The sequence below is a fragment of the Oryctolagus cuniculus genome, chromosome 12, assembly GCF_964237555.1.
Source record: "Oryctolagus cuniculus chromosome 12, mOryCun1.1, whole genome shotgun sequence".
NCBI lineage: Eukaryota > Metazoa > Chordata > Mammalia > Lagomorpha > Leporidae > Oryctolagus > Oryctolagus cuniculus.
In genome coordinates this window covers 88,912,379-88,935,363 of record NC_091443.1, presented here as the reverse complement: position 1 = coordinate 88,935,363, position 22,985 = coordinate 88,912,379, and the positions used below count along the sequence as shown (strand labels likewise).

At 47.4% G+C, this 22,985-nt stretch overlaps 1 protein-coding gene across 18 annotated transcripts in view; it reads left to right on the top strand.

Annotated features, from left to right (window-relative positions):
• MEGF11 (multiple EGF like domains 11) overlaps window positions 1-22,985 on the top strand; it is a 320,058-nt gene that overhangs the window by 284,756 nt on the left and 12,317 nt on the right. For 2 of the 18 annotated variants that reach the window (XM_002717776.5, XM_051821842.2), the window contains 3 exons: window positions 5,139-5,195; window positions 12,045-12,251; window positions 12,883-22,215. In XM_002717776.5, the coding sequence (XP_002717822.2) occupies window positions 5,139-5,195; window positions 12,045-12,251; window positions 12,883-13,043 (425 nt within the window). In that variant the 3' untranslated portion in view covers window positions 13,044-22,215. Of the gene's footprint in view, window positions 1-289; window positions 2,175-2,643; window positions 2,746-5,138; window positions 5,341-5,487; window positions 12,252-12,882; window positions 22,216-22,985 lie in introns of those variants that run through there. The other 16 variants (XM_008268864.4, XR_007910144.2, XR_007910140.2 and 13 more) reach the window with 16 other exon arrangements.

The following is a 22,985-nucleotide window of genomic DNA, read 5'->3' as shown; positions in this document are numbered from 1 at the left end:
CAACTCGAGGACATGTGGGGCTACAGAAGCCAGCATTCCCCAGCCGGGGCCCACCTGGCGGTGCCAGCCTCTGCAGTGCTGAACCCGAGCGGAATCCTGCTCGCAGAGGGGAGGGCCCGCAGACCTAGCTCGCTCTCCTGACCGCGGCAGGGATGGTGGATGTCAGAAGCTGGGGGCTTGGCTGGCTGTGCAGGGTACTCCCGGGGCTGCCCAGTGCAAGCATTAGTACTGGGGTGTCTCACACTAGGGACAGGGGAATGATGTGTCTGGCACCTTGTTCTCTTCCTAGATTTGTCTCAAAGTAGCAGCCACGCCCAGTGCTTTTCCAATTCCAGCTACCAAGCACTGGCGTGCGGGGGGCCTGCCACCAGCCAGGCCAGCACTCTGGACAGGAACAGCCCCACCAAGGTACCGGCCCCTGACTCCCCTCACCTCTGCCCGGGAAGGAATCACACACACACACACCCTGTAGGGTCTGTATGGAACCAATACATTAAGAGCAGCCCTGGGACCTCTGGTACATGTAAGCAGTCAGTGAATCATGTACCCAGCCCACAGCATCATTCAGTGTGAGGCGTAACCTTACACTCTGAGTCTAACCACGAGTGCCACGTCAGGTAACCATCTTGTCACACGTAACTGTGTGTAATCAAAACCCTACACAACGTACCACAAATCACTGCCCCATGTTGCCAACGCCAGTGTGCACAACCAGCACAGAAGAGCAGCTATTACTCAGGTAACCCTGAGTGCCACATCCATACATTCACCCATGACCCCAAGGAACGTGGAACCCACAAATCAGCCGTGGCCAGCGTTCTCATGGACGGTGCATCCTGCAGGGCCTTCCCTGACAGATCCTGGCATCACCTGCCCCTCTTTTAGGCACAAGGCCTTGGGCAGCGATGGCCCTGTGTGTAGAGTGTGTGTGACATGCCCCTTTAATGTGCTGTACCCCTCCTGACACCCCATGCACGTCTGCCCACACAACGGGCAGGACCGTGTGGAGGGGCCCCAGGACTCCTGGCTTCCGTGACTTCCTAGGCCTCTGCCCCGCTGGCACTCAGGGGTCCTTTCCTGGGTTTGCCCGTGCAGGGTGGCCAGCATCACAGATGACCCCCACAGCAACGGTAACCGGTGGGAGCGGAGGCGCCTCCGGGGCAGCCACCGGCAAGCCAGCACCTGAAGCCACTGCCAACCTGTTTTCCTATGAAACAGGCATGCTGCATGCAAAGGCCCCGGGCACGTGCAACGGCTCAGCTCAGAGCCTCGTTCCAAGCTCCGGCGTGGGCTGGCCTGTAGTTTCCCAGTAGGTGGCCCTCGAGTAACCAGGGCCCCAGGACACCGGGGAAGAGCCCCTCCTGGTCTCATTCCCAGGGAAGCCACGCTGCCTGCTTTCTGGAGGTGCCGGTGTGACCCTGGGTAGCCCCCTTGGTGGCCCTCTGGCTCCCCTCGCCCCAGGGGCCCTGAGTGAGGATTCCTCAGTCTGGCAGCTGAGATGACCGGGGACAGACCAGGTATAGGCCCCGCTCTGCCGCTGACTCCTCGTGTGTCTGTGCGCAAGGCCCACGAGCCAGGACTCGGGTCCCACCTGTGAAGGGACGAGATCAGCCTTGCTGCGCCGTTAGGAATGCAGAGGGAGGACTGCGCCACGGGGCTCCAGACTTGCCTCAGGCTTCCCTGTGGTCCCACGGAAGGGCAGAGGTGACAGTGACACAGCAGACGGCCTTGTGTGGCCGTGGAGACACTACCAGCACCCTCTTCTGCAGTTCACTCCACCGCGTGGCCCTCCCCCACCAGGGCCAGCTCGGCTCAGGCCAGTTCTTGGCTCTGGGAGGCCCTGCTCCTGTCCTCCTTTGCCCTGGGGGCCTAGGATCCACGCAACTTCAGCCTGACACCTTGGAAGGGCCATGATGTCTTTCCACTGGCCTCAGCCACACCACGGTGGCCTGTCATGCAACACCCACCTCTCCTCTTCCCTCTGGTCTAGGGCCCAGGTAGGAGAGGACCACCCTGGGGCTGGATACATTGAGGCTGGGTAAGGTCACAACTGGGGAGGGGCAGCCGGGGCGCTGGGAATTAACTGGCTCTCCTGCTCTCTAAACAGCTCAGTAACAAGTCCCTTGACAGAGACACGGCAGGCTGGACCCCCTACAGCTTTGTGAACGTGTTAGGTCAGTAGTGATTCCAGTCTGGTCCCCACCCTGTTCCCCTCCCATATTCGCAGGGGCCCTGTCCCAGGTCAAAGGGAGAGGGGTGCCAGGAGGAAACCCAAGCCCCTGTTTTGTGTCTCATTAGCAACTGAAGCCCAGGACCCCTTCACTTCTACACCAGGGGGTCAGGCCTGGGGGTTGAGATGTGGGGGATCCAGATGAAACCACAGGTGCTCTCACCTTCTAGGGGAGCCCTTGGCCTGACCCAGGCCCCCCGGTGCCCCTTCAGGGGCTCCTTCCTTTGCCTAGCGGGGGCAGTTCCTGAGGAGGAAAGGAGTGGGGATGAGGGGAAACAAGGCAGACGGCCCTGGGCCTTTGGCTGCCACACACAGGGGCCTCCATTCCTTGCTCTACCTTGACCCTTGTCCCCTTCCCCTGTGATACAAGGGCCTTGGGAATAATGGCTCCTCCCTGTCATTCCTCTCACTAGACTCCCATTTCCAGATCAGTGCCCTGGAGGCCAGGTACCCGCCCGAGGACTTCTACATTGAACTTAGACACCTCAGCCGCCCCGCTGAGCCACACTCACCAGGTCAGACCCCCAGCCCTACCCCCCACCTCCTTAGACCAGACCATCCCTGCCCCCTGACCCACTCCCATGGTTCCAGAACTCTCCTTCCCTACATCATTAGTGTAGCAGCCCAAGCCCCCATGTAACGAAGGGAACCTAACTGGATCCTCCCCACCAACCCCACTGCTCCCACTGTGGCCAGCAGGGTGGCCAAACGGGGGCTGCTTTGGGTGGAGGGCTACAAAATACAACCCAAAGCCCGCTGAGGGAATGCCATACCTTTGGGGTTCTCTGAACCCTGTTGGTGTGGTGAATGGAGAGTTGGTCCTCTGGCCAAAAGGTTCAGTGTACCCTACAGAGAGACCCCAGAGCCAGCAGTGGCCTAAGCCAAGCTCTCCGAGATCCCCGGGCAAGGTTTCTGAGCAGGATCTATCACCCAATACCCTCTGTTACTCACATATCAAGTTCAAACCCGGTGACTTGGAGAGTGAGTCCTGAGACAGGAACATGGGGGCAGGTATCGTGGGAGTCAGTGCCCCGAATGGGGAACGTGGCCTCCCTGCCAAGCCGCTCCTCTAGGGTAACCTGGGGCAGGGCCTGAGTTCAGGCTCTAGGTGGTTTCCAGATCTCATGGGAAACTGAGCAGCACTGCCAACCCAAGTCCTTGGGCCCGGTAGCACTAGGAAGAGTGAAGTTTTGGAATTCTCTATGGGCTATAAAGACCCTGGGCTATACCCAGGAGGTTGTGTTCTGGGCAGTGTAGAGGACATCCAATAACCTCACCAACTACACTCCCTACCCCACTGTCAGCACCCCGGGTGTCTGCCCAGGTGGGAGCAACCTCTGCACTCGGGTCAGACCTCTCCTACTTTACAGACCTCGCTCTCCCAGCAGGGTGGCCAGAGCCCTGCTTGCAGACGGGCGGGCTGCTGGCCACTGGGAAAGCACACTCGGAGCAGTCAGGGTTGCAGCTGCCTCTCAACTCCTCACCTGCTGCTGGGCCAGGCTCTACTGCTCTTTAGGCCTCTGTCTCCTGTTCTGTGAAAAGGAGAAGTTAACTGGCCGGCCTCCCTCCCGGGGGAGGACAAAGGGAACCCCATCAGATGGAAAGGGCACGGGGACCTACAGGCCTTTTAGAAGAGTGAAACTTGAGGGAAAACTTGGGCCTGCTTCTGCTCTCCTAGCAGTGTGTGGGTGGCAGGCAGCTGGGAGTAGACGCCTATAAAGTCAGCTTGGGAACGAGGTGGGGAGGCGCGGGGAAGTAACGAGGGGGCAGTGGGCCGGGCCTCAGCGTGAGAGGCCCAGTGAGTCAAGGAGGCGGCAGCCTGTATCTCACTAAGCTCTCGCTGCACACCGGGCCTGGCACCCGTCCTCAGTTAAAAGCTGAGGGGAAAAGTGACTCTGAGTCCAAGTCATTGCTGTGCCAGACGAATGCAGCAGAGAGCCTGACCTTGGTCCCTGGAGCTTACGTCCTGCCTCTGGCCGGGGCTCGGGACTATGCACCACAGGAGCTGCAGGAAAAAACTGACAGCCAAACACAAGAAAGAAATCCTTGGAGCTGAAACACGCTGGTGACGCTTTTCAAAGATAACTCAGTTATGCACACATGGCCCACCCCCAACAGGGGTGCCTTCAAACACTGGCTGTGGCCGGGAAGGACTGCTCACCTGTAAACGGGCTGGCACTACGGCTGTGACACCAGCATTGAGTCCTGGCTGCTCCACGTCACACCCAGCTCCCTGCTACTGAGCCTGGGAAACCAGCAGAAGGTGGCATGGGTACTTGGGCCCCCGCCACCCGGAGACCCAGATGTAGTCCTAGGTTCTTGGCTTCAGCCTGACTATTGCCATTTGGGAGGTGAACCAGTGGATGGAAAATCTCTGTCCCTCTCTCTCTCACTCTGCCTTTCCAATAAAAAGACTAATCAACAAACTCAGCCCTCTGACACCCCTCAGCTGAGCCTCAGATACAGAAGAGACAGGACCAGAGCTGAGAGGGGAGAAACCCATCCCAGAATTCACCAGCACAGGGGTTGGGAGGACCCTCTCCCCTCAAGCCAAGAACTGGTTTGCTTCATTCCTTCTTCTGTACCTTTAGGAGCCTGGAACTTCACCTCCAGCAGCTGCAGGTGGCATCAGCATCACCTTGTATTACCTCCTGAGAGACATTCCTGTCGGGTGAAGGTTAAGGGGAAGGCGTGCTGAATGTGCCAGGGGGCGCTGTGGCTCACCTCAAAACCATGAGCCTTTCCAGAATTTCTGTGTCCAAAATGATTTAGGGTCAATTAGACCCAGAGGAATTTTCCAGCAATAAACAACTATTTTCTTGGTAAAGGAGGAAGGGGAAAAAAGCCAGAGAAAAAGAGGAACACAAGCAGTATAAGTACACTCACCCCATTTTTCCTTTTTTTGCAGGTGTTTGTGGAATGGACAGACGTCAGAACACATATATTATGGACAAAGGATTCAAAGGTAGAGTATCCACCTAATCTGATATCCTGCTACAAGAGGGCTTAGCAAGATAGAGTGCAGATCTGAAATATCTGAAATGGCCAATTCCCAGGAGAAGCCACATGCATGTGCGGGCACACGCTTGCTCTTGCGTGCACTTGCTCTCTCTCACACACACACAGTTAAAAGATCACAGGAACTGGGGCTGCTGGGTAGCGCTGCCCAGGAGAAGCAATCATCATCATCATCATCATAAATTTATCTTTCAACTTCAGTTGCACCTGCTTAGCAAATGCTTGTGGGTTTTTTATAGATGCCAACTAAATGCCTTCGGAAATGTAGAACATCATTATCCAACCAATTAGTAGGAGTTAAATTGATTATAAAATCTGAAATAAAGTCAATCTACCTGCCCCAGAGGCCTCCTGTTGTTGCACTGGCGAGGAACACCACCCTGCACCTGCTGCTTTTCTGGGGCACGAGGAAGGAGAATGCTACCCAGTGTTAACACTGTATGGCATCCACCCTCAAGAGAGCTCTGTCCTGAGAGCAGAGGAGCCAGGACAAATCCCTCCCCTATGGGAGCTGCAAGTCGGATCACCCCTGTAGGAAGTCTACAGGTGACACCAACAATGAAAGGGCAGGTCCTGCCCCTGGCTTAGGCCCCAGGTTTAACTGTCAGAACTTATAAAATATGGAACTCTGGAATTCTGTCACTTATTAATGTGACCCTAGACTATGAGCTCTCCAGGGCTGTTTCCTCACGGTTGGGATAATTATGCCTGTCCTACTGTCTAATGCCTGTCCTGTTGTCTAACAAGGTTATCACGAGAATCCAATAAAATCAGAGATGGGAATCAGTTTCTGCATATTGTAGAGGTTGTACTAATGTAATGGGGCTGTCCTTTTGTCTGAGGTCTATTTACGAGGCTTGGCTAAACTCTGAAAGAGACGACACCAGAGGTCCAAGCGGCTATCCTTAATCTAGTGCATCAGTATCACCTGGAAAGCTCAGTGAACCTGCAGGTGCCCATATCCAGTTTCCTCAGGATTCTGATACAGTAGATCCCGAACAAGGCCCTGGAATCGGCATCTGTGAGGAATACCTCAGGGGATCCTCATGCGGTCATTACCAACTACAAACTATCATTTAGAAAACACTGGTCTAGACTGACCTGGATTTCCCTGATGACTGTTCTGGTCTGCCAGACTTTTTTTTTTTTTTTAAAGGTTTATGCATTTATTTATCTGAAAGGTGGAGTGTCAGAGACACAATCCAAATGGTTACAACTGGCTGGGCTGGGATGCAACCAGGAGCCAGGAATTCCATCAGGTCTACCATGTGAGTGGCAGGGGCCCAAGCACTTGGGCCATCATCTGCTGTCTTCCCAGGCACATTAACAGCAAGCTGGACTGGAAAGCAGAACAGGCAGGACTGGAAACAGCTGTCTGATAGGGAGGCTGGCATTGCAAGCTGCTGCAACGCCTGCTCAGACCTAACCTTAGATACACCTAACCGAGACACAACCATTTCCTGGATACCTATTAGAAGTGGGGTAAGCAATGGGAGGAGGGTGGTGGAGGTACTGTGTTCTGAGCAAGAGCAGGGTGACTCGCCATCAGCCTGTGTTAGGGTATGCAAATCATAAGGGACCCGGGCTAGGAGGTCATCCTCGGGCTCTCGCCAGCCCGTGGACACCACTTCCCCTGGAGAAGTCTTCTGGCAACTGTCCATGAGTTTTGCCTTGAACATCCAAATGGAAGGCAAGCACAATTTCAGTGAGTGAGACTGAAAACAGCCAGGACAGTGCCACCATTTCATCGCCGTGACCTAGTTTCTTTCTCATCAGGCACTGGAAACTGGGCAGAAAGATCTCCAGGGCCTTTGCAGCTCTGAGATTCTGTATGACTCAAGCATAAATAAGCTTGGGCAGGCCCAGACGCCTCAACAGATGAGCAAACAACTTTCCTATGAACTCTGCCATCCTGTGCACTGTGAGTAAGGCAGCTACTTTCAGACTCAGAACCATAAATGTGGAACAAAGCTCAGGAGAGCAGTGCCTCGGCCTCAGCGGCATTTCAGCGCTGTTTTATGGGAGCTTATGTCTGAGCCTCTCGATGCAGAGGGCCTTAGCAGCCAGGCAGCAAAATCTTGTTTTGCCACTCTGGCTACGAGTGTCCTTTAAATTATTAGGAAAGAGAGCTGTGAAGAAGGCAAGTGTACCAAGTGCTGGGGACCAACACAGAACAAGAAAATTCAAAAAGAAGAAAATGATGTGTCACAGTTCAGAACTCAACAGAAAAACCACATAGAATAAATCCCACTAATTCACTAAACCTCCAAATAAACACTGAACAAACTAATTTGCACCATACATGAAATTACTGCCTTAAATTATTAGCGACCAAACAAATCAGAACCCCTAAGACAGGAGTCTAAAGGATTCTGTGAACTCAGTGGGGGAAAGTCCTGGCCTGGGAGTTAAGAGACTTGGGTTTTGGTCCTGGTTCTTGTTGTGTGGTCCTGAATAGGTCACAGTGCCATTTCCTGGGTTGTGGTGTCTTTCTCTTTAAAAGGTCAAGGTTGTATTAGCACCATCTCTAAGGCCGTCCGGCTCTGACATTCTGAAAGCCTCCATCTAATTCAGCCACAGCAGCTCTTGGCTGCTACTGCGGAGCTGCACCGCTGCACTGTCATCCTGGAAGCTGAGGCCACTTCCACTGTGCAGTGCCTTTCTTTCTCCCCGCTGCAACAAACTGCTTCCTGTTCCTCCTGTCTGTCAGGCATCCAGAGTGCTACAGAGGGCTTCTTTCCCCATTGTTCTTCCTCCCCTTCACAATCCTGGAATACTTGAGCCCACTACTGCTGCCACTTCCCCAACTATAAGCTCCTCTCCGTCAGCCTCCACGGCTCTCCTGGCAGGAACCTCGGGTTCTCAGGGAGCTGGATGACATCCTGAAAACCCCCTTTGCAGCCAGTGCTCTCCTTCTGACCCTGAGACCATGCCATCCCCGCCAGCAGGGAAGAGCAAAAAGGCCCTTTATTAACAGTAGTGCTGTGAGGTGCATGTCTGGTGCTGGGTTTTCCCCAACAGTTAAGGAAGCTGGGCCTTACATGGATGTTAACATGAACCTAAGAGGCCTGGATAATTTCAGGTCCTACTCACAAGGTGGCCTTGACAGTTACTTCCTTCCTGGATCTCCTTTCTTTCTAAGATGAAGAGGTTTGGTTTACTTCAGAAGCCCCTTCTGTCTGACGGAGAACTAGGTGAGGCTCGGGGCGGGGGGAGGGGAGGGCAAATGCCATGGCCATTTCTAGGAATAAGCCCTTGGCCCTGGCACTAATGACAGGCCTGGGAAGAGCGACTCCCCAAGGCTTGGGCAGCCTTAGTTGACGCTTCCCCTTTCTTCACAAAATGCGCTTCAGGGCAAGGACTGGGTGGGGCTGTAAAAGGATGAGGAAGTGTCTAAGAGCAGCTGGCCACTCTTCCCCCTCCCCTCCGCACAGGTGGGTGACTCAGCTGAAGGCAGTGGCTTCCTGATGTGGAGTCTGCCAGCTGGCCTTGCCCTTCCCCACTCTCCAGTTCCCTGGAGATGCAATCTAGATTTTTCTCCATAAGTCAACAGCCCCCCCACACACACACATCACATACATCTACACTCATACATGTCTCCAACCTCCATCTTTACCTCTAGCCCCTGTATGGAAGGGACTTCTATGACCCTAATCTCCCCCAGCCCCAACTCTTTCTACATCCATTTAGGTTGCATGCCCTGCTCCAAAACAATCTATCCCCCCAAACTTGAAAGCAGCCCCAACTTTTCTACTGAAAATGAGAGGGGAACCAGTGGCTGACTGAGTCTCTTTTAGGCACCAAGCCAGAGCTTCAAGACTCTCCCACTGCTGTAACTTAGTCCTGGAGAGCCTACCTTCTGTGTGTCTGCCTGTGCGCTCCCCGCCCCCCCCCCCCCCCCCCCCGACAAAAGCCATTCCTGTTTAGTAAGGTCACTGCAGATACAGCTTACATTTAGAGATATGCAAAGGAGCACTGGCCAACAAGAGGTGGGGAGGGAAAAACATCTTGACTGGGGATCAAGAAGACAGGGGTTGAGTCCCAATTTAACTACCTGCTAACGTGAGGCATTATCTGAGGGTACTCCAAAAAGTTCAAGGAAAACTGGAATTGGTACAAAAAATTTTCTGAAATCCATGAATATGAGAGGTCTTTACAGTTTTGGGGAAATGTGAATTAAAAAATACTACACATGAGTTTCAAACTATTTACACCAAAATAAACTCACCTTTCTACTCCATTTTCCATGAACTTTTTGAAAAACCTGTTTTTCTGAACTCCAGTTTCCTCATTTCTAAAGTAGCTTATAATAGCACTACTTCCTGTCCACCCCCCTCACAGACAGAACAAGTTTCAAGCCACCTAACTGAAATGACTGCTAACTGTAGGGGAGACACAAAGTGAGCGATCACTACTCCTCAACTTTTTTTTTTTTTTTTTTTTTTTGGACAGGCAGAGTTGACAGTGAGAGAGAGACAGAGACAGAGAGAAAGGTCTTCCTTCCGCTGGTTCACACACCCCCCCCAAATGGGCGCTACGGCTGGCGCGTGCCAGTCTGAAGCCAGGAGCCAGGTGCTCCCTCCTGGTCTCCCATGCAGATACGGGGCCCAAGCACTTGGGCCATCTTCCATTGCCCTCCAGGGCCACAGCAGAGAGCTGGACTGGAAGGGGGCAACTGGGACAGAATCTGGCGCCCCAACCGGGACTAGAACCCGGGGTGCCGGCGCCGCAGGCAGAGGATTAGCCTAGTGAGCTGCAGCGCCAGCCACTACTCCCCAACGTTAATATCCACCGGAGGCAGCTGTGGCAGGGTTTCTTTAAGGAATACTAAATGAGAAGCTCTGAGCCATGACACCTTACTCCTTACATGGGAGTTCAGGGAACCGCAAGTGAAGTCAGAGGGCCACGCTGGGGTTTCAGGACTGCCCATGGCCTTTTGTGCTAGGAAACCAAAGTGCCCAATGAGCGAGAGACTTCGGTGAGCCGGGACAGGGCGTGGCCCAGAACCACAGCCACATTTCTCCACGTGAGTCTCAACCTGCAGCTGTGAGCTATCACATGGTGCCTCCCAGGGTGCACCTTAGCACCAATCAGAAACAGATCCAGGACTCAAACCCAGACAGCAGCCACACCCCAGCCTCCAACTGTCTGGGAAGAATGTGTGTTACGGAACTTGCTCTGTTACTGATAAGCTGTGTGACCCTGAGAAGCCAATCCCCAACTTCAAGTCTTGCCTCGCTTGAGGTGATCTGCAGCAAGCAGATCCTAAGCCCTCCTAAGCCACAGGGGCCAGGGGTGGTGTTGAGGGCAGAGAGCAATCACTGCTTTACCTCTGTCACAGGGAACTGTCAACACCTGAAGGGGTGTACTTGTACACAGGCTGAGGGAATGCCACCTGCCGAACAAGCACCAACAGAACAGACATCCGCTTGAACAGAAAAGTAAATCCCCTCCCACCAGCTACCTGTCATGGGAGGAGACTGTATCAGCCCCATGGAGCATTCTGCTCTCGCTGGCCCACCGTGCATCCAGGAGCCCTCCTGAGTTACACCAACATTCCCACTCAACATTTTCACCCACCTCTCAGGCTGGGGGTACAAAGCAGACAGAAGGAAGCCCAAAATGTAAATCGTGGTGGTTCTAGTAAACGATCACCCAAGAATCTCAGCTTCTGTCGTAGAAATTTAGAGCTGAGAGGTGTCCTCAAACATGCTGGGCTCCCAAGCCCCTGCCATTCGGTGCTTGTTCTAGATCTCTTCCCAGCACAGCCTCACAGAGGAGGGCCAGGGTGTCAGACTAGAACCTGCTGCTTTTGAAGCGAGTCCTGCTTCACTTGGGACAGCCTGCAGGGGGCAGTGATCTCCCCAAAGGGGGGACAGGGCAGAGGCTGAAGGAAGGGGTCCCCATTCCTGCTCTCTTTGCCACTAACAGGCCCTCCTTCCTCTGCTGGAGCTACAGTTGCCTCGATTCACTTTTTGGAAACCAGCTGGCATCCTCTTGTTCCCTGAAGTCTCGGGGATGCACCTGCGAGGTGGCAGGAGAGGGCTGAGTTCCAGCCTCAGAGGAAGACACAGCTGAGAGGGCTTCAGCTGGGACACACAGTGACCGGGCACTGACCCTGCAGGACACACTGCAGGCTTCAGAGAGCAGGAACTTTCCAGAGGCGGCCTGGCCGAGGTGCTCCTGACACCTCTTACACTTCGGTCAGCCCCACTCTGATCGTGAGCCCATGGAGGACAGGGATGCCGGTGCTTTGCCACACAAATGTTATCAAACTGCTGACATCCACGCTGAAACACACAGGCCTACTTCATCCAAACCTAAGCTTCTTAGACATCAAAAAGGATTCAGAAGAACGGTATCAGAGAAAATGCACAGGCCAAGGACTTCCAAGACATGGATTCTAGTCTTGGCACTGCCATTTACTCCCTGTGACCTTAGCCAAGTCACTTCATCTCTCTGGGCCCTCATCCCATAAAATGAAAACTATGAACTATCCTTTAGAGGATTTTGTAAAACTTACAGATATGAAAGCATATATGAATATCTCAAATTAACACCTGCCTACTAAAAGCAAAGATGTCCCTATCCTCCAGAAATGCAAATCCCTTTAGAGAAAGGGCTCTGCCTTTCTGGGAAAGCACACCTGAAGACATCTAATAAGTAAATAAATCTTCAGTTATCACAGCTTCCAGCCCAGAATCCTGAAGCATATTCGATGGACCGTAATCTGCTTCAAATACTTAAATGAAGACTTTTTGTCTGCTTGTTCTAAGAGATCTCTCTTGCCTTGCAGATTACATGAAAGAATCCGTGTGCAGTTCTAGTACTTGTTCCTTGAATAGCAGTGAAAACCCTTATGCTACAATTAAGGACCCGCCCATCCTCACCTGCAAGCTTCCAGAAGGCAGCTATGTAGAAATGAAGTCGCCTATGCACAGGGGGTCTCCGTACACAGATGTGCCATCCTTGTCGTCATCTAATAAAAATATATATGATGTTGGTAGGTGTCTCAAATAAGTACCTTAGTGAAATCAGGCCAGTAGAGCAGTACCTGAAGCAAAACCAAGTTCTCTCCATTCACCCTGTCTTGACAACACACCCTTGATTTGCTGTTGTTTTTTGGTTTTGGTTTTGTTTTTTTTTTAAGAAATCCAATGTGAACTGTCTCCCAGGACTCCCCTCTCTGCTGCAGGAAATCAAATTCTTGGGCCAAATCCACTTTACAAAACACCAGGACTGATAGGAAGCAGAAATACTGGGGGTGGAGAATTGGTACACACACACTGATTGTTGACACAGATCCCAGTTTAAAAAACAAAACAGTAAGAACTAGCATATGCAAGTTTTAAAATCACCTTCTACTTGCTCAGCTTCACCTCTGTCCCTGGCTCACTGAAAGACCCCGACCCCAGGATATTCTACATCTCTTGGAGATGAACTGAGGTTGGGGTTTTGACAGCACATTCACTCAGGTTTTCTTTCCAACTCTTAAGCAAGCCTCAGTCGTAAATCTCATAAACTTGTCAATTCCTAGTTCCTCTCCCCACCAAGTTAAATGGAACACCACCCCCAACAAGGCAACCAAAGTTAATCTGTTCTCTGAACTCAATTTTTTTCACTATATTCCTTAGAGCCCACAGTCAGTGTGGTCCAAGAAGGCCGTGGTCCTAACTCCAGCTATATCCAGAATCCATACGACCTACCTAGGAACAGCCAGATTCCTGGTAATTCCGACCTCCTCCCTGTAAGACACAGCCCTGCCAATGGGCCCTCCCAGGACAAGCGGTCTTAGAAGGGATAAGCTTCTCTCCTGTAGTGTGCTCTGTTGAAAATTCTGACTCTCTGGAAGAAGACAACCCCTTGATTTGAATTATGGTACACACTGACTCCAGCTGCCTGTCAGTCACTACGTTCACCTGGAACTAAAGAAGAGCTTCCAAGTGGGTCTGGGGTAAATGTGCGAGAAGTTCTGTTGCTACAGGCAAACCCTATCACCCACACACCCTGCCCCAGCCCCAAATGCCCTGGATTATACGATTTTTAAAGCATTTTAAGATACAGCTTCTCATCAACATCAGCTCAATATAGCTAAAAACATTTATATAGTTATCTGAGACATGATGCTTATAGAGCATAGAGAGTAGGTTTTGCAAACCTTACTAGGAGGAAAAGGGAATGGGAATGGGAGAGAATTACTTTAAGGAACTGGAAATGTGTATGCACTTCTGGTTGTTGTTACCATCAACATCTGTTTTATTACGCAAGTTCACAGAAACACAGAAATGACCTGTTATAATATCCTGAAGTACTTGGCCATATATGCCTGGTCCATCAAATTACAGTGGCTGAGACAACACAGCTCAGTGTTTTTAAAAAGGCAGCTTTAATAAATTCACATGAACTTTCTCCCTTCTGCCCCACTGATAGTACAAAACAAGCAGCAGAAGCAGCAGCTTTCAGTCTACACTGTGATTTCTGGGCCAGCCTCACCAGATCCGACGCCCATGTCATTCCATGTGACACACAGCTGAGACGCTGCTTTAAGGAGGAGCCATATACTGACAAGAATTAAGTATCCCTAGAAATGGCTATTTGGTCTCCTCAACTTATTTGGTTGAAATTCCTTCGTTCACAAGAGTGCTTGCTGCCAAGTGGTTTTTCATAAATCTTAAGTTTGATGTAGTGTGGATCCTAGAAGTGCAGAGGGAATTAGACAAATATAGATACAGGAAGTTTATATTGCTGAAGTTACTTTATATGCTTTTTGACGGAACTAAATGAAATAAATGATCAAAGAATGGACTATAACCAGTTGCTGTCACATGCTGTAAAAACTTATAAACAGCATATGGGGACACGATGTGCTTCTACTTAAAACCAACACCTACTGAGACAGCTAAGTATGTATTACAATGAGTTTATGCTCCAGATCCTGGTATTCAGATGTCTATACCTTCCATTATTCATGAATATAAGCAAACTGAGACTTGGACAAGTCAAAATGGAGCCAACTCCCAACTCCTGAAGAGGACCTCTTCATAAGAATTATAACCAAAAAGGGCAAGCCAAGGAAGTTAACGGCTATGCCTGTACTACTCCATTCTCTGGTAACAGTCAAGTTAGAAATAACACTTCCCCAAAAAATGTATGCAATGCTCCACTACCGCTACAGGAAGTGTAGGAGTTCTGAAATCCTGGATGCAAACTGGAAGTCTGCCATGGAACCCATTAGTGTGTGCAATTATCAGCAAAAGCAAGAAAATAAATGAGTGAGCCCCTCCCCGCCCGACTCCAGCCGAGTTTACTGTTAGAGGAGAACATACGATCCTACATGAATGCTGCATGTGTGCATGGAAGCAAGTGCTCAGCAACGGGAAATTTACTTTCCAAAAATGCCTCATTAAAATATATTAGAAAGTTACTTCATAGACCCAAGTAAATAATTCTCAAACATAGAACAAAATATAGATGAGAGACTTACCTCAGTAGTTCAGGGTAGCGATTACTGAACCGTGTTTATGAAACATGGATGAAGAAGCATGGCGAAGTCAGATGAGCAAGGAGCAGCTGCATCTCAACTGCAGGTTTTATCTTCTTCTCTTACTCTGCATGTACAATAACTGCTAGCTAGCAAACTGTGAACAAGCAGCATTATTTAAGTTTCCAGTTTACCTCTTTTTTGCCAACTATCTTCTGGGCAAGGTATTGAGCAAGAAGTGGAGCAGCCAAGGCACCGAATCAAGAGATTTCAGTGTTACCACAGTCAATGACTTGCCCTCGCTGGGCACCTTCTGTCCCCAAGCATAAACAAGGGAGAACCACTGAGGAGACAGGGAGCTCCGACAACCCTTCAGCTCTAGCCTTCTGAGACTTTTTAAACAAAGGTAACACAACTCCAATCAGGCTACACAGAGGAGAAGGGACAGGCACAGGATGTGATTAATCCATGGTGACAACAGCTGCCTTCACATATCTAGGAGTTACCAGTAAGAGACATTTCAATCTTACAGAGTGTTAGAAATTTCTGTCTAGCACTGTGACAAATAGGTTCATGGTCAGCCTAAATATGTGCACTGTGCATTTTATTGGCGACTTAGAAAGATCTGTTATTTTTCAGACACTAAATGTTCAAAAAAACTCATGTGCATACAATTCAAAAAAGAAAACACAATTATTGTACAGTAGCATAAATGAGACTATGAAATGGCAATACTTTTTTAAACCACAGATTTGTAATATATTTGTTCACTGTGCAGAGGGATTGTACCTTGTACAAATAAAACAAATTTCTCAAGCTAATTTAACAAGAATGCCTACTGTTGTGTTGTGAACTGAAACATGTCTATACTCTACACCCTGTGCTTAAGAGAAAAAACATCCTGCATTTTTGCATGTTTGCTTTAAGCAGTTAGAAGACTGAAAATTATTCCAATAGATGTTTGAACATAAAACGAAAAACCATCAAATTTTAAGAGAGTGTCTTCTTTTAAGTTAATGAATGGGAACAACATATTCTTACGTCCAAAAGCCATTTTCAAATCACATACACATCAGTATTAAGAGTGTTTCTCTGCTTTCGCAAATATTTGGGTTCAAAGACAACTCCTACGGCTTGTGCTCATCTGCAGCGGACATGAAGGTTCTTCTAATTTATACAAATGCAATGAACAGGCCGGCGCCATGGCTCAATAGGCTAATCCTCCACCTGCGGCGCCCGCATCCCAGGTTCTAGTCCCAGTCGGGGGGCTGGATTCTGTCCCGGTTGCCCCTCTTCCAGGCCAGCTCTCTGCTATGGCCCGGGAGTGCAGTGGAGGATGGCCCAAGTCCTTGGGCCCTGCACCCACATGGGAGACCAGGAGAGGCACCTGGCCAGCCGTGGCGGCCATTGGAGGGTGAACCAATGGCAAAAGGAAGACCTTTCTCTCTGTCTCTCTCTCTCACTGTCCACTCTGCCTGTCAAAAAATAAAAAAATTTAAAAAGAAAATGCAATGAACAGCTTTCCACTAGAAGTTATAACCAGAACAGTTACTCTAGGTTCATCTGCTTTCTTTTTTTAAAAGATTTATTTATTTATTTGAAAGGCAGAGTTAGAGAGAGAAAGGAGAGTCACAGAAAGAGAGAGAGAATCTACCATCCACTAACATAACTCTGCGGTCTAGTGGTAAAAAAGGAGGATTAATTTCGTGATAAAATACAGATGCTAAAAAAAAAAAAAAAAGCTTATGGAATATATTAAGTTTAAATTTCCCTGTCATACTTTCAAGGGCATGTGTATCATCTGTACATACAAGTCAAACCAAAACTTTCCAGCCTGTCAGCTCACAAGCCTTATGTGACACTCCAAAGATACCGCAACTAAGTAAAATGTTTAACCAAGAATAACACCATTTTTGTTGGTTAGAGATAAGGCCCATTCAGAAAAGATTACAAATAGACAATTCTCCAAGGGTAGGGAAAGATGAAGCATAACCAAGAGTCACAAGGTTAAAAATGGTGTTTACTGCTAACAGTATACAATTATACCCTATGAGATTTAGAATATTTTCTATAATACCATATATATACCCTAAATGATAACCAAAGGCCAATCGCTACTGGTGTGCATTCAATACAAGATCCAAGATTCGTTTTATTAGCCATTCATCTGACTAGGAGAACAAAAGGGATTTTTTTTTTTTAAGATTTACTTATTGGAAAGGCACCAAGCTCGACAGGGAGGGAGGGAGGAAGATCTTCCATTCACTGGTTTACTCCCCAGATGGCCACAACAGCCAGAGTTGGGCCAGGTCAAAGCCAAGAGCCGAAACCAGGAGTTTCTTCCAGGTCTCCCACAGTGGGCAGCAGATGTCCAATTAGGCCATCATCTGCTAGGCAGCAGCTGTATTAACAGGGAGCTGGATCTGAAACAGAGCAGCAGGGACTCCAACTGGCACTCCCATAGAAGGATGCTGGTATCCCAAGCAGCAGCTTAACCCACTGTATAACGCCAGCCCCCAAAAGGGCCCATTGAATCAGTATGTAGCAACAGGAGATAGAAGATCTTTCTAAGAAGGGATGGACGGGGCTGGTATTGTGGCATAGTGGGAAAAGCCACCACCTGCAACGCCAGCATCCCGTCTCAGCATTAGTTCATGTCCTGGCTGCTCCACTTCTGATCCAGGTCCCTGATAGTGGCCTGGGAAAAGCAGCCAAAGATGGTCTAACTGCTTGGGTCCCTGTTACCCATGTGGGAGACCTGGAAGAAACTCCTGGTTTCGGCTTGGCCCAGCCCTGGCCGTTGTCGCCATCTGGGGAGTGAACCAATGGATGGAAGACCTGTCTCCTCATCTCTTTCAAATAAACAAACCAACCAACCTACCTTTTTTTTTTAAGGAGGGAGGTGACGACCAGATGCATCCATGGAGCTTCATTACACTATTATTTATACTTTGCTATGTATGGTTGTTATATAATTATAATTCTCAAATTACATCTTCCCAAATGAACCCAAATGAACTCTAGGGATAGGTATTTGGCACAGTAGTTATGTCGCCCTCTGGCATGCCTGCATCCCCTGTCTGAGTGCGTGGTTCCTCTCCTGGCTCCTCTACCTCTGATCCGGCCTCCTGTACTAATGCACACCCTAGAAGGCAGCAGGTGATGGCCGAAGTATCTGGGCTGTTAGCAGCATTTGGAGAGTAACCCAGCAGATAGAAGATGTCTTTCAAATAAAGCTTTTTAAAAAACACCCAAACAATAAATGCCTGTATTTCCTTACAAAATGAACCCTACCATAGCCCCCTCACTCCTTTAGAAAGCCTTGCTCATTTGTTCTGACATGAAGTTGTAAGGGGGGTGGGTACAGGAATGGAAATATGACCAAAGCATGTTCCCGACCTTGTGGGACAGTGAGTTCTAGAAGGGCAAGAATACGTGGAGGGCCCTGGTGATCAGGGAGGGGGTGATCATGTGCTTCTTCCCTGATGTGCAGAGCCAGAAAGACTGAGTAGTCAGTCCAGCCCAAACCCGCAGAAAGCGGACGCTGTGCTGCCTAGCTGTGCTGACAGATTCCCTACTCATTCTAGCTTCTGCCTCCTAAGCCAGTCTAGCTCAGCAGATGGCCCTGCAGATCCTTGGGTAAAAAAAGCACAGGGACCTGAGATCTTACATAGTGCTGTCATTTAGCTTTACTGTCATGTTAACTTTAATGTAAACCAAAACTAGGAACTGAGGGCCCTAACCGCCTCCCTCCCCTTGCTTTCGCATCAAAGACATCTTACAGAAACAGTGTTGCTTCCCAGGGCTTTCCAGACTGTTCCGTTTCCTGCATATACCCTTCTTCTATAATATTCTTGTGCCCACATGATGATGGCATGGAGGCCAGTACAATGGTCAGCAACTTCTTAAAGACATGTCATGTGCGTTTCCCTAGGGGTAACTGAGAAAATGGTACGTTGAGAGACTAAAGGTGGTCAGTAGGGGAAACAGTACATGTACCCACAGGGATGGGGGCATAGGATCTGCAGTTCTGTGGTGTGGGGCAAGGGCAAGCTCTCTGACTCATAGCTAAGAAGGGAATCCTGTCGGCCACACTGCTCACTACCATCACTGGTACTCTTAACTAGCTATCAGACAACATATGTGATGTCTTACACTCACATCTATGTCTAGACTTGTCTACCTGTGCGTAGCAGATGTTAAAGAACTGAATTCAAATAATGTTTAGACTATTAATTAGATTACATCAACAATACCCTTTATATCTTGTGTGCATAAACCTATACACTTGGAATTAATTATTGATTTCTACCTTCTTGTAGATTCCTTTTAAACAAACATTTCTTAAAAATTAAACACAAGATGTTTTTAAAAGTTCTCTCCCAGACATGAATGTATTTTAAAGTACACATTAAAGCCAGCAGGATTTTAACAGCCAAAGCCATAACACAAGCAGTTCTCAATTTACAGTTGACATAGCAGCCCCACCAAGTGCTCCTCCCCCGTAGCACATACGGTACTGTGATGCACATTGTTAAAACGGACAGTCATTTTGCAAATGTTCTGAGAGCGTTCATCCTACTTTACGAAGTTAACATGGAAATAAAATTAACATTTTAAACAAGTTACTGTGATGAGACCAAAAACGTTTTACAAAGTATATACTTGATTTTATCTATTGAATTTAAATCTCAGTTAAAACAAATAATAATTTGGCTGTAGTACCTGAAAAGAGAATTGATTCAGAAAACTGTAAAGTTAGAGTTGGGATGAACCCCTGAAATGTAACCCATCCCCTCACTAACTGGATGAATGTGTGCAAGGCTCACAGATGAAATGATCACAGGAGCTGGGCCTCAACTCCGTCTGTCACCCAGGCCAGTGCCCATTACACCTGCCTTTTAAAAGTCTTTTAACTCATATGGGGTAGCACATTTCCTAATACATGCTTAGTATACAACGTTCTTGCAAATATTCTTTCTCTATCCTCCAAACTGATTTTCAGGAAAATGGATACTCTAAACTGAAACTGTCTCTCGGCCTAATGGTCTCCTTTTGTAAATACCAATGACTTCACCATGTTGTACCACAGTGTATTGTTATCATTAGCCTCCTACAGTTTGGGAGAACATAACCATTCTTTAAAACATCAGAATGACAATTACAGTATATTGGCCTATACAAATGGTTGGGAAAGATGACCTGTCCAATCCCAGGAAGAATGTTAACATGGCCACTGCCCTAACCAGAAGAAAAATCAGCTCCCTCCTCTTCAGCATCATAGTTCTCTCACTGTCTTGCTGACCCATTACATGATGGTGGAAGGGGTCCTTTCACAGTCTTTGTTCATTTTCTTTTTTACAAAGTGAATGGAAGCCATCCATAAAACTCTACAAAACTCACATTTTTACTTTTGCGAGTTTATGGTATTTATGATACATCAGATAATCAATTTCCATGTTTATCCTCCATTAAAATACATTGGGGCAAACATTTGGCATAGCAGTTCAGATACCATTTGGGACGCCTGCATCCCACATTAGAGTGCCTGGGTTCAGGTCCTGGTTCCCAATCCCAGCTCTGCCAATGTGCACCCCTGGAGACAGCATATGCTGGCTCCAGTAGCTGGGTCCCTGCCACCACACCTGGACTGAGTTCCAGGCTCCTGGCATTGACCTATTCCAGTGCTAGCTATTGCAGGCATTCGGGGAGTGAATCAGATCTCTGTCTCTGTTTTTATCTTTCAAATAAATAAAAATAATTTTTAAAAAATCTCCACAAATCAAAACCTAACAGAGGCTGGAATAAATTCTCAGTTAGCCACCAGTTGGAATTTTTCTGCTTCTGGCAGTGACCAAAACTGTACAAATAGTACAGCTTTTTCTCTTTAAGGTAGATGCACAGACCATTGAAAGCATCTGTGTTCTGTAAATACAAGTCAGTGAAGACAAAAAACAAAAAACAAAAAAAAACCTTATTTTCTCAATGGCAAAATATATGTGACTAGCTTTGATGAACAATTCAAAATCTTAATAAATCTAACTTCTTAAGTCTACATCAACTTCAAAGTTCTCTGGCATAAGTCACTGGCTCGTACCCCTTCTTAGAATTACAATTTAGAAGACTCAATACAATAGTTAATGATAAATTACCTTCATATAAAGACAATTACTAATAAAAAGAAATCATAGATAGCACTTGAGAATAATCACATACAAGTTTAAATCAAGGCACAATGGCTCAATGACTTTTTAGCAGAATGCAAAAGTTAGAAAAAAAAAAATTCAGGGGCTGGTGTTGTAGTATAGCAGGTAAAGCCTCTACCTGTGACAACGGCATCCCATACTGGCGCTGGTTCATGTCCTGATTGCTCCACTTCCAATTCAGCTCCCTAATGGCTTGTGAAAGGCAGCGAAAGATGGCTTAAGTGTTTGGGCTGTTGCCACCCATGTGGGAAACTCACATGAAACTCCTGGCTTCAGCCTGGCCCAGTCCTGGCCATTGTAGCCATCTGGGGAGTGAACCAGCAGATGGAAGCTCTCCCTTTCTAACTCTGCCTTTCAAATAAATAAATAAGTCTTACAAAAAAAAAAAAAAAAAAAAAAAAAACTTTCAAAATTAAAATAACAGAAAAAGCAGGGTCAAAGAGTCAAGTACTTCTAAACTGTCTACAGCCCTGAATTGTGATAATATTTAAAAACTTAATGTTTCTTACTTGAGACAATTTTTCTACTGAGATACTACTCAGAATGAAAACACTTGTTCAAATGCAATCAAGGTCATTTTCTAGTACATAATGTTTCCTGGAATTCTCCCAAGATCCAACCATGACCAAGGCAACATTTAAGTCTCTCCTTGGGAAAATCTCTCAAAGTTACCTTATTTTCAGTTCACTATCCACTTTCTCTTTTTCTAATATAATTTTCCAAAAACTTTTACTCTAAAAACTTTAAATAAAACAGAGATGCCGCCTTTTCCTGTGTCTGGTGACACTGCTTTGTATGAAAGTATAGATGCTATTTCTCTAATGCTTTAGCTAATACTCTTTCCAAGAAAAGCACAATTGAACTGCAGGCCTGAAATCAAAGTTAAATTCATACACCAATGCCTTCAATTCAGTATTTACTCAGTGATGCAAAGACCTATGCTCCTATTCATCAGAATCAAGTATTCCACAGATGCATCAAAAGCATTCAAAGGAAAAATATAATCTGACAACGTAAGGAATAGTCCCCCTATAACTGTTTATTAGAATGAGAATATATTCCAAATCAGCAACTAAAAAAAAAAATCAAGTTACAGAGCATGCATAAAATACAAAGTAGCAATTTACAAATAGATAATAGTAATCTTCATAACCAATATTCTAAAATAATAAGATGGCTACAGAAGAAAACCAAAATACTGACTACAGCAATGCTTCCGTGCATCTCACACATCATGAGCACTGCAAAGACAGAAGTTTAACGACTATGCAAGCCCAGCATCCTGAACAGTGTCACTGCAGTTGACACAACTTTCAGGAAACTGCAGAGTAAGTGCTTGATAGTGTCCACAAGAAAGTAAACCAAGTATTAGTGTGCACATTTCTGAATGAGAAACTAGTTGTTCCATTGATTTCAATAATGCAGTGGAAGAAACTATTTCAGGTCTCTATAATGCCTGAATGCGTTCTATTTAAACTCATGGTACTATCTCTTTTTATATTTTAAAAGAATACATGCCTTTAAGTGGTTTCACTTGAACAGAAATTAACTTCTCACTGTATTTAGACATATTGAAACCAAAGATTTAACTGGACTATCCTCTATATAACACTGAAAAATGCAAATATCAGCATTGTTAAAAATAATTACTCATGCCTGCTGGTGGATATGCTGATAAAACTAAGTTGCATTTCATTTACTGGAAGGGTTTAAGACAAAATTAACTCTTCCAAATGTGATACTACTAGCATTAAACCAGTTATTGCCTGAGCAATAAAACGCCACATAAGCCACTGCTGGGAAATTAGATCCGTTCAATGACGGTTGCCTGATCACTACAACAGAGGCACCACAGAGGGGATTCCAGCAGCCTCTCCAGTTCCCAGCCTGCTAAGCAGCACATTGTTTAACTTACGGCCCCAACACCATATCACTACTGAAATCGTAACAATTTTTTATGTTTATTCTTGTCCAGATAAAAGTGTACCCCTTTCTAATGAACTCTGATGTTTACAAAAATTAAAAAACAAAATTTCAAAACTACATAAAC